The sequence below is a fragment of the Cariama cristata genome, unplaced genomic scaffold (assembly GCF_000690535.1).
Source record: "Cariama cristata isolate BGI_N322 unplaced genomic scaffold, ASM69053v1 scaffold7712, whole genome shotgun sequence".
Taxonomy (NCBI): domain Eukaryota; kingdom Metazoa; phylum Chordata; class Aves; order Cariamiformes; family Cariamidae; genus Cariama; species Cariama cristata.
The window spans coordinates 459-12683 of NW_009603173.1; the positions used below are offsets into that span (position 1 = coordinate 459).

The window sequence follows — 12225 nt, forward strand, 5'->3', positions numbered from 1 at the left end:
TTAAATGTTACTTTGCTTTGCTAAACATTTTTTTTCCAGTTAGGCAAAGGGAGGCAATAGCTACCCCTGTGGAAGATTGATCCATCACACAGATGCTGAGCTTATTGCTGCCAGTCCCAAATCAGTAAGTCCCCTCTCCATTTTTTTTAATGGGCTCTATATTCCTTTCTCCAGTCACCCTCCTTCCTCCATTCCACTGTTTCATTCTATCGCCCTATGGCCCAAGAACTAACAAGTGAAAAATAAATTCTCTCCGACTGGTTTGCGCAGCCTCCCCCTTCAGTGCCGGAGATAATCTCTGATTTAAATCACAAGAAAAACTACAATGTAGAGAAAAAGGAAATGAAGCATTGTCTCAGTTTTGTAACAACCGAGCTGGCTGCTCAGCATCCTCCAGACCTGCCTGACAGCATCTTCCTGCGATATCCTAAGGGACAGCAGGATCAGGGATGTTTTCTTGCCTGTCTTTTCCAGGGTCCATAACCACATTCACGCCCTTCACGACTGTGGGTCAGGGATAGAGAGCAGGTAACCCTGTGCTGTGGTTCCCTCTGATAAAACCATTTTGATCAGAACCGCTTGAGAATACTTCCACTAACCAAACCCTGCTGCGGCAGGCAAAGCTCGAGCTTTAACAAACCCACCCCGCCTCCCTGCAAAGCTCCTTTCCAGCAGCAGCCAGGCTCTGTTGATGCTGCTGAACGCCACGCATTCCTCTAGCTTCAAGCTGTGCCAGGCACCGCAGCTCGCTGAGCCCGTCTTTCCACCCCGTAAGAGAGCTGCAAGCTCTTCCTGGCTTCGTTCCACCAAGTGCCAGTCCCGCTCAGTTAACCTTCAGCGGTCCCTCAGGCAAGGCGTGGAGCCAGGCAGACCGGCGATGGTCTCTGTGCAGCCTCTGGAAGCTGCTCTGGCAGACACAAACACAAGCAGCAGCATATTCACATACCTAAGAACAGCCTGTAACCGCCGGTGTGTTTAAGATGATACATACATGCATTAAAAGTCCGTAATTCTAACATGCCAATCATAGACTGAAAACAGACCAAATCCCAGTAACACATTGGATTCCTTTGCTATGCTATGAACTAGAACTGATCATGGAGACACTGCCCTGCCAGAGCTTCTCCTCTTGCATCTGAGGACATGTTCTGGGAAAGATTTAGGCTTTGGAGAACAAGAAAGTAGGAGAGTTGCTGTTGACAGCTATGCTTACTGTGCTGCTGTTGGTAAACATACACAAGCAAAAGTGCCAGCCCTAAAAATAAAAAGGAGCAGATTTTCTTGGTACAAACCCAGGTCCAGTGGGCTGCTGCAATGCAGTGGCATCTTAGTCCTTTAATTTCTTAATGATATGGCTGCCTCAAACCTTTCAAAACTGGAGGTAGTAAGTTCTTGGCACGCATAACACTAACAGCAGGAGGTAGAAGGCCACCAGGAGTTGCCCATTTAATATCACTCTGTCTGCCTGAGTTACACGACTTCATGATGGGAAACAGAGTTTACTTTTGAGCAGTATCTAGGACACTAGAAACTTGACCCTCATTCAAACACGGCGTATAATCCAACAAAGGCTAATTATTCCTGACTTCTAAACAGAGTCACATACAAAGCCAAGCTGGACTGCCAGGACCACTCTCTCAGTGGAAAGGAATGAGAAGGAGAGGTACAAATAGGCAGATGGTATATATGAAGCACGCTTTGTGTAGCTTTGCTATTACACACGCAGGTTTTCCTCCACCTGTTCCTACCACTCAGACATCAAACTATTTAAAGACAGCAAAAGGGGAGGGAAGAGAGGGTGTGGAGGGCAGTTGAGATGCAATTCATTCTTTGCATTCTCTTCTTCAATATTTGCAGGTCCTTCATTCCCCTTTATAGGGCTAGTTTTCAACTGTTTTTTCTCTTTCACTGCAAGTTTGCCTTGAAGAATCCAAAGTGGCTGGAGAGCTGGGGAAATTAGCATTTAAAGGGTTTTAATAAATTAAACAACCTCAGGGAGTTTAATGGAGAGACTGAACTCCATTACATTAAGGGCCAGGACTTGGGCATCACTTGTACAGAAATAAAACACAACCTCCAGCAAGGACATTTCATCAGATGACCAAAGTTAATATTGGTCAAACGTTTACAAAAATTTCCCCCTTCCTTTAAAAACATGTCAATCCACTTTGGAGCATTTCTACTTCGTAGCAACTGGAAAAAAAAAAAGGGGGGGGTGGGAAAGCAAAACGTAACCTTCAAGGAAAGCAACTACAACTCAGGTTTATTCAATGTGTGGGGCAAGAGCTAAAAGGAATATTAGCTTGTATCTCTTTCCGTATCTGTGGAATCACTGTAGAACAGCTCATTTTCTCCCTGTTAAGCAGTTCTGCAGCCTCCCCTGTTCGCTGTGCACAGCGCCTTTACAGAGCATGGAAAGAGATCTGCTCCCCACCGTTACCTGCAACAGCACAGACCAAAGACAGCACAAACCAACAGCAGCTGCCCATGTCTCCAGATGCAATTATATTCTTCCACGGAGGAAAAATAAATGAGTACATCAGATACTGAATGCTCACCAGGAAAATTCCACTAATTTATTAGATGTTTTGTCCTTCCTAGGATAGTTTGAGCCTAACGAGTCTGCTTATTTAAATACAAAAAACCTTCAGAGTCACAGGAGATTCCAGAAATGCCAGAACCCTGAGCTCCTCTCCCTCACCACACAGAATAATCTCTCCCACCCACTTCTCTGCTCAGCCTGATCACTGCATCCACAGCAGTTTTAAGGTCTCTGGCCCATCTTCTTCAGGGTTCGATTCAGCTGGAATTAGAAAAAACAAAAGTCAGTAAAATACACAGTCATTGACATATGCTACTGTTCCCCTCAGCAGCCTTTATCTAATGCTTCTACTTCTTCCTCTCCACCTCACTGACAAAAAGAGCTTCCGTGCAAGTGCAGGCAGTGTGCAAAGTAGAAAGGGAACTAGTAAAACTCCCTCCTCCTCTCCAAGACAGCAGAGGAAGATGTGGGGAGAAGAGAGGGCGCAAGCTTCCAGCAGTGGTATCGCAACTCTGTATTGCTCAAGTCCCCACATCTCAGGATTTTGCTGCCTAAGTTTCCAGTGTGCAGCAGCCTCTGTCGGGAGAGCGGAGCAGTGACAGAATGTCACCTCCTGGCTGAACACAAAGCTGATGTTATCTGCACTCCAGAAATCTTTGAGGCCACTTTCTAGAGTCGTAATTATGAGGGTAGAGATATGATTTTGGTTGTGTTACTGATAGGAAGACTACAATTGTCTAGGGACAATGGAGTCAGTGCTCTTGGGACAGTAAAACCCTCCTCCATTTCCACTGTGGCTCAAATGAACATTTCTCACACAAAAACATACCGTTCTTCAAAGGCCAGCAGCTGCTGCTTAAAGCATTTGCCTTTGCCAGTGCCTTGCAGAGCTGGGGCTCGCCCCAGAAAGACATCGCACAGCTGTCTCACACAAGCATGGCTCCTCCAGGGCCTGCACAGCTCAATGCTCGCCCCGCTTTTCCTACAGAGCTACACAGCTCTCTTGCCCAGGTCTTACCTCCTCAAACTTGTGGATCTGGCGGATGAAGAAGTCCCCATAGCGTCGAGCAACCTTTGTGTCCGCGATATGGATCATGTCCTGGGGAGGGAACAGCATGAGGTCAGGAAAAGGACGGCGTTAGCAGGGAGACAGCAGGCACTGCCAAACATGAGGAGCAATCAAAGGGGCTTCACTCCAGCTCTGGTTCAGCATCACACACCTGACCTGTGCCAGTCCCACAGCAACCACTCAGTTCTCTGTGGGCTGCCTTCCCTATACCTTTGCCTGGGATGGGTCCCAAATTCACGTTGTATTCACTTCCCACATTCCTGCACACTCTGCCTATTTTTGTCTCTCTTTGCAGCAGTTTCACAGTCCCAACCCCCATTAATGCTCAGCAACTAAGAGTTGTGCTATCCACTGGGAGAGCCAGGGTGAGACATAGCATGAGACTTTGCAGGAAGAGGTCTGCTTGCTCTAAGGACCAAGGACAAGAGGCAACCTGTTCTCCTTCCTAGCAAGACACCTAATGGTTACTGCTATCTTCTTCAAAAATGAAGTCCTAAAAGACTCTTTGCTATGCATCCCGCTGCCCGGAGCTCCAAGGGCAGGACGGTGACAGGACCATACCTTGTGTTTAGATTCCTCCTACAGCAGACAGAGCTAAATGCTGCTCCAGTAAAAACCAGAACTGTAACATGAGCAAGCAAGATCCATGCTTTGTCAAGCAAATGAGAGATGGGGGGGAGACCTACAAAGCTGACAATCCCACCTGACACACAGACAGCACTGTCACCCAGCTGTCACCTCCTGAGAACACTGACAGACAAACAGTTCCCTCTGGCCTGGAGAAGACATTTAGTACCTTTGTTTTCTGGGTACAACGACTGCCAAAGCTGCCTGTGACATCCCATCACTGTTCATCTACTGACACTCCTATTAAACAGGGCTATGGCTTCACTGTGGGCAGCCAAGCCCTTCGCATGGCAAAGAAGGAAGGGATCTTTCCCACAGACTGGAGCAAACCCAGGTGCTGCCACTTCCAGAATTTCCTGAGTGAAGGAATTTCCTAGCCATCAAAGGGCAGATACCAACCTTGTCGATATAGAAGTCGACCTCAGAGGCAGACTGGAACTCCCCGTCCAGGGCAGATATGCCACTGGTCCATACCAGGTTCTTCATCTTGTGCTTGAAGACAAGCAGCTGGATACGAAACTCCTGCTCTGTGAGGTCTAAGAAGCCAGCCAGCTTGGCAACGGGCATGGTGGTGTAGAGCTTGAGGAAGCTACGGATGGTAGAGAGCTGGGCCTGCTGCTGAACTTCATCAGCAAAGACCTTGAGCTGTTGCAGGAAGGGCTCCTTGTGGTAGTTGGGGTGCACGTTGTCGTAATTGGGCACCACGGGGGAGAGGAACTTGGGGCAAGCGTAACTGAAGAGCTCCTCATAGACTTGTGCGTCACCCTTCTGCATGCGCAGCATCTTATCCCCATATTTCTCTCGCAGCTGCAGGTGGATGCTCTCATCTATGCGCATGGGGTACATGGTGAGGGCGATGGCCAGGAGTGCGTGCATCTGCTCGTTCTGCTTGTTAATCTGAGACAGAGAGGAGAACCTGTTAGTGTGTCAATGCGCACAGGCTTTACGGTGCTGGAGTGAGCTGGAAGCTGTGTTTTTCAGAGACAGACACTTTACCCAGAGCACTGATGGTCCTAATGCTCAAGGGGGACAGCACAAAGAAGCAGTGCCCCTGGGCAAAGCAGAGAGATTAATGCTGTATCAAAGCTCTCATCAATGAAGAAGAGGCCAGGACAAGAGGAAAGTACAGAGTGAAAGTATCCAGAGCCATACAGAACCTGGATGGTCAGAAGCAGGTTTGACTGCTTTGGTGCAAAAAAGCGCAAAGGAGAAGGGAAGGCAGATAGTTTAACCATCATCTCCTGGCAACAGACAGTTATCAGGGAGGCCAGTGAAGAAAAGACTGAGAAGGAAGATTTATCTGAGTGTGGGATGACACAGACAGCTGTGTGGCTGAAACAGACATAACAAATTTTTGAAGCATCATGGAATTAAGAACGGCAGGATTTGGCTACACAAAGAGTTAGAAATGAATCATATGGATGAAAAGGAGACAGCAGCAGCAGGGGGTAAAACAGGCACCAGAGACAGCTTGGGTGGAAAGAGAAAGGAGCTTTGTTTTAGCCATGCTGAATTAAACAGTCTGTGAACGATTATCTGATAACAGAAATATATCTGACAACGGTAGTAACCTGAAATGCAGGACTGGACTAGGAACAGGGCTGAGTCTGAAGAAGCATCCACGAGAATATCATTAGCAGCTGATGTTCATTAACAACACTGCCTAGAGGGAGAGTGCAGATGGAGCTGGGGCAACTGTATTGTGAACAACCAAAGGAACTAGTAACACAGCTAAGAGAAAATATTGCCACACATGGCAAAAGAGTTCAAAGGACCCCAGTCGCCATCACCAGTATAGTCCAGGAAAACAAGGTTGGACTATTACATCTAGGTTATCAGGTGACAGAGCAGGGGCAGGAAAAAAGACAGCAGCCTTTTCTTTTGGGAAGCCTAAACCTATTCTATCTCTTACCATCTCGTACTTGTAGGTCGTCCTCTGAAACATACTCTTGGTCCTCTGGATGTAGAGAAGGATGTTGGCAAAGACACGGATGGCATCCTGGTAACGCCGCATCATAAGGTATGCGAAGCCCACATAGTAATAGGTGGTCACCTGGCACTCAGGCACCCGGGAATACATGCTCTGAGAAGGAAGGATCAACATGCTATGTTAGAGGGGAGACAACCACCTTTGACCCAAACAGCTCGTTACCCAGCATACAGCCACCTCTGCCTTCACTCCTGTCCCAAATACAGAAAGGACATGGTTAATTCAGGATACCTCACCTCCAGCCCATCCCTGCGGCAGCTTCCTCACTATTAGATCATCCCATTTCCTATGTTTTCCAGTTTCAGCTTCCCGCAAGCAGAGGACTCTTCCACTGTGCCTAATACTGCTTTGCTCAGTTACCTTTCCCCCTATTTCACTCCACATCCTGCGACAGACAGTACACAGACAGATCTGTGCCAAGCCTTGGGCTAAGTCTGTGTTGCAGTTGGACTTTTCTTACTGTTAAAAGTAGCGCTCAATTCTAGGACAACACCATGCAAGGTGAATGCAGGCACAGTGAGGACAAGAGTCAAAAATAAAAGAATGAGCCACTGACTGAGGTGGGAATGATGTATTCAGCCAGGTACCACTGCACTGCCACTTACAGCTCAAATAATATTCCCCATAACAACACTGCCTTGCACAATGCAGCAACCAACCTAAAAAATTAGGCGTTTGTGCTGCAACAGCATCAGGCATTATCATACGGCTTGCTTTAATGCCAAAGCTCCAGCTGTGTTCAACCAGGCACTTCTTCCAGCTCATCCTATAAACAAACTCCTGACGACAACAGCTACAAACAGCTCCTCAGCTGGAAGATTCATTATGGCAATCTTTCACTAGTAAGTTGGAACAGAGGCATTTGGAAAACTGCAACGGAGTGTTTAAAACATGTTGTATCACCTTCTTGTTGAGCTCGATGTTCTCCAGAACCTTGATCGCTTGGTAGTAATCCCCTAGCAGAGAGTGCAGACGCAGTAGCCCAACCAGGCTGAAATAGCCCAGCATCTTGTAGAGAGAGTGACGACCATATTCACCAGCCACGCTTTCAGGGTCACCTAGGAAAAAAAAAATGAACCATGATGCTTTCCTCAAGGAAGCAAGCTTCTCTTTCAACACCTCTATGTTTACAAGCAAAGGGAGCAAGACCTCAAGAGTAAACACCAGCATTTCTCATACAAGCTCAACAGAACTTCTTCCCAGTCAATCCATCCACTGATTAAGGGTTTGATCCAGCTCCCAAACAAAGCTAACAGACCTCGGTCAAATCAAAGCAAGGCAGCACAGAAACCAGTCTGGCTTGGCATCACCCAGCTAGCTCACCTCCACTGGTATAGACCTCCAGCTGCCGGTTGATGTTGGATTTGTCCACCAGAGAGTGCAGCACGTTAAGGACACTGTGGACATTCCAGATTTTGGGGTTGGAACGAAGGAAATCAATTTCCTCTTCAGATTTCTTGGCTGTCTTGCAGCGGTACTGGCTGAAAGACTGGAACTACAGCAAAAAGCAGAGATTCAATGATGAGAAGCTAGTTTGGAGATGTTTAGCTTAGAAGTTGATCACACAAATGCATTACAATAAGCCACAAGTTGCATCAAAAAAAAAGAGTTTCATCTGAGATCACCTGGCAATCAAAATGGCAAATTATACCACCCTTAAAGCACCTAGGGAAAAAACGATACAGCACAGAGGGAAAAGGCCAGAAGACAGAAAAAAGCAGAGAAGGATCTCTTAGACTATTACGACAGGCAACTAAACACAAATTTCCTGTCTCAACAGGTGGCAAAGAGAACGACCAAGTCATAAGATGTGTCTGCATACACAGACACCTTTTTCTACATATGCGTACATCCTTTTTCATCCTCAAGCTTGATGAGACTGCACTTGAAGAATTCCAGGCAGCGCTATAATAAAAAGTTACCGAGAAAAGACTCTAGAGAAAAACTAATAGCATTCGAGATCTGTATTGCTGCACTCAGAACAGTAAGTGGAAAAATAATTCAATGTCAAGATCTTAGGCCACAGATTATTTCTAATCAGGTCAGCAATCTTTCAGTGCAATCATAAAGGCTCTACTAAGAAATATGAAACTAAAGTAAAACCACAGGACACAATAAAACTAGTTTGGACAAGTATCTTCATAAGGTCTTTCTGATTACAGCAGACTTCAGTCGGGCTGCTTTGCACAAATCAGGCAGAAATGAAGGTGAGTTAAAAAAAAAAAATTCCTTTAGCAGCAATTGAAACAGAATTATCAATAGAAGGCCAGGAGTCCCTAAAGAGCTCCCTGGAACTTATAAATCTGTACACTTACAACTACTTCATCTACCTGGTAACCCAGGAATAACAGTGCTCGTCAAAGTTTTTTGACCTGCAATGATATCCTAGCTATGAAAATCACAGAGAGGGAAGAGATGGAAAATTTATAGCGCTAATAGAGGCAAGGCCACCCCAAGTCTTATAGTCATATACCTGGTATATGAATTCATCAATGATATCCCAGAGCCACTGGTTGGGCAGTTCCAGAGGAGCAGGGCCATCAGCATCTGCAGAAGAACATAAGTAATAGATGGGTTAATAGCTTGAATATAAGTAATAGAGGGTTAATACCTCAAGCAAGAACAGCGGTAGATCTGGAGGAACAGACAAATGAAAGAACGCAAGAATTTCCCTGAAATGGGAGATGCAGCAGCACATGAATGAAGCTTCCAGCAGGAGAGCGATATGAAGCTTTGGCTACCTCAACTGCCTTCACTTCTAAAGAATATAAGCATATATGGGGTTAATCTCTAGAGTGTGACTGCTCAGCAGCAGTGGTTCTCAGAAGCTGCACACAGACTGTAGCAGTTTATCCTAACTGATTTATTTTCTGCAAGAAGTCTGGCAGGGAGTCATAAACACTAAAATTTGTTCCAAGGGGCGTCAAGAACAGTAAGCAGTTGTGAAACACTGCAAGTCTTCTCTAGCTTACAGCTTCATTTTGCTTTTTAATAGATAGGTGAAGCAGCTCTCAGCAAGACAGAAAGCTAAGTAAGTTTTATTCTTTACAGTGTTTCAGAAAGCACTAGAAACTATTTGCGCTTTTTCTGGTTTTAAATGCATGAATGTAAAGTACTCTTCATTCAACAAACTCAAACATACGGAAAGCTAGTAGACTACTTCTCCCTATATGGTCTATAAAAAAACATGCTGCAGTTCTTCTGACCCTTTCTCCAGCTCTGCCCTCTCCACTCTCCCTCTCCAAAATTCACCAACCAGAAAAAAATTGCAGTAACTCACTGAGGATGTAGTTGAAGAGATTGCAGTAGTTGTAATAGGATTCAAATCTCTGCTCCAGCGTGGGCCCCCCCTGCAATAAATCAGCACAGTCTGCTAAGTTACAAACATAGTAGGAATGAGTTTATGGGCAACAGCGTAAGAAGGACAGTCAATAGTCACAGCAGTAGAGGGTCTTATTTCAGAAACACTGGAGCCAATATTCAACCAGGACACCCACCAGCACCACCCAGAAAACCTGAAATTGTATCACTATTGTCCCATAGAACAGGGCTGACTTTTCATGTACAGGTAGCTTCTCCCAGGATGACCGAGCATTTAAACCTTCTGTGAATAGGATGTGCTAACCTTCCCTGTTGTCCTCTCTGCTGTCCAGACTTAAGAGCTTCCTGTTACCTTCAACAGCATTCCTTCCTTCCCGCCTCATGAGAGGCCTTAATAAATCAACAGTTCTGCTTCTGGACAGTATTTCTAAGTACTTTGAAAGACCAATAAACACAGTAGGGAATCATCTTCCTTGTTTCACCTGGAGACACTCAAAGGGCAGTCTGAGAAGCACTAACAGCACAGCTTGAGAAACCAGTCTCTCCTGTTAAAGCCTGACTTGGGTTAATACAGCAGCCTTTTTTAAGTGCCCATTTCTCCACCCTCTGGTCCACAACAAAACTGCAGTTATTACTTATTCATCCCATAAGTCATGCCTCTGTTCAGCTTCTTTCCTTAAAGAACCAAGAACTACTGTGATTTTCACACTGTCTTCAAATCAGCTTAAAAAAAAGCCAGGTTTGCTTTGTTTTATAGAGTGTTATTCCTTCCATTTCCTTCTCCTGTATCCTTTACAGCGCCCATGTTTTCCTCTCCGCAAGGCACTCCGACCACATGTGTTTTTCTAATCACAAATACTGTGCCTTCCTCTTGTGACACCCCCTCCCACCCACCTGCCAATCTGAAGAACAAAGAGCCACAAAGAAATACACAAAACCAACTGATCTATAGGTCTTGCAATTGCAGCTCTATTGAAAAGAAAATTCAATTACCTCCCAACACCTCCTTCTTCCCTAACTCACTAACCACTACATTTGATGTCAGTAACAAACTTTTACACAATAGCCTCCTGAAAACTCAGACCAGGTCTTCTGATTCATATAAGCTGCCAGGGAAACCTGCACACTCATTACAACCAAGCTCAAGGAGACAGCTAACGAGCCTCCAAAAGACAGTCGAGTCTTTCCTACTTTTCAGCAATCAGCAAATCCTTACTAAACTAACAAAAGGCAAGAATTTTAAGCTTCCCTAAAAGCAGCTTGGACTTATAGCTCATAAACCCATTCAAACCTGTCTTGCAAAAATTATGGAACTACTGATACTGTGATGGCAGCAAGGTTTGGCAAGTTTTATGGCACGGAGAAGCCATCATGCAATGAACAGGAAGCCACAGGACAAACACTCACACTGACTTTGGCGTAGATGTGCCTATAATACAGCTCCTTGTATAGGATGAGGAAAACAGCATCTGGAAAAGATGATAAAACTGGAGATTAGCATGCCACAAGGCCTAGGCAACTGGATCTCTCAGATACGTCAGTGGTGCTCCTCCTGCCACAGTAACAAGGGGAGGCACAAAAGGGTACTTCGTTCAAGTTTGACTTCTTGCCAGGCATCTGCTAAAGGAGTTGCCAGAGTGAATGACGACGACTGACTCAAGGTAACAGCAACACTGTGCACCTGCTCACTCATCTATCCAAAGTGATTTAGTTCCTTCTCTCTACAACACGCCAAAAGAAAGTAAAAGACTTACCGTTTCCAACCTGAGGGGCAATGGCCTCGGCCTCTGGCCATGGGGTATTCTTAAAAAACCTTTCTGTAAGCTTTGTCCAGCTGAAAGACAGACACGTACGTAGTATTAGAAACCATTTCTCAGTATGGCAGTGCTGTACTTAGAGTTCACAATACAGAGGCCTTGGACTTGATGAAAGAATGCCACGCCCATCCCCTTTTAGTAAGTCCAGTGTTGAAGCAAAGAATGAGAACTGCAAACTAAGCAATTAAAGTCTTAAATTTATCCCTAAAGTATGGAACAGTTCTGTATTTTACTTTCATGTTGCCTCTTGGGCAAGGTGACACAGCTACAAGCAGGAACGGGATAGTATCTGTAGGGAACAGACACAACAATTACACCTCACAGCTTTCTGCAAACTGCCTAAAAGCGCTACTGAGGTCACTTTTTGCTGTCTTCACAGCTGTTAGGCACAGGACTGATACGTTCCTTCAGAGAGGTCACAACTCACCTATACTTACATTAGCCTAATGATGTGGAAATAACTGGGTTTTTTCCCCAGTAATCAAATCAAACCTCATGCTGCATTTCAGAGAAAGCCCAAGTTTGGAACAACACAGGTAGCAGTCGGCCTTTCCTTTTAAGAGCAGGGTGCACTTTCACCACAGTTTAAACAGTGACTCCCCTTTGCAGGAAGGATGGGTTTGTACCTGTTTTCATAGATGTCCTGGATCTCGTACACCTTCTGGTCAATAACATCGCTGGAAACACGGCTGGCCTGGAGCTCGTACACCTTCTGGTCAATGAGATCTGACACCGTCTTGTGAAAATACTGAATGAAGTTTTTGATCACTTCGGGGATCACCTGGTAGGTCTGCTGCTCGTATTGGCGCTCGTAAGCCAGGTCTTGCTTCGGGTCTCCTGAGTGGAAAGAGGGGCAGTG

At 45.5% G+C, this 12225-nt stretch overlaps 1 protein-coding gene across 1 annotated transcript; it reads right to left on the minus strand.

Moving 5' to 3' along the window:
• Positions 1–2547: 2547 nt before the first annotated feature.
• EIF3L (eukaryotic translation initiation factor 3, subunit L) lies at positions 2548–12219 on the minus strand (the record flags this gene model as incomplete). The annotated part of the gene is made up of 11 exons (XM_009695067.1): positions 2548–2803; positions 3561–3641; positions 4638–5135; positions 6151–6321; positions 7132–7286; positions 7552–7723; positions 8702–8775; positions 9509–9578; positions 10957–11018; positions 11304–11383; positions 11993–12219. Coding segments are annotated over 11 exons (1629 nt in total), but the record flags the coding sequence as incomplete, so codon positions are not given.
• Between the last annotated feature and the right edge of the window lie 6 nt (positions 12220–12225).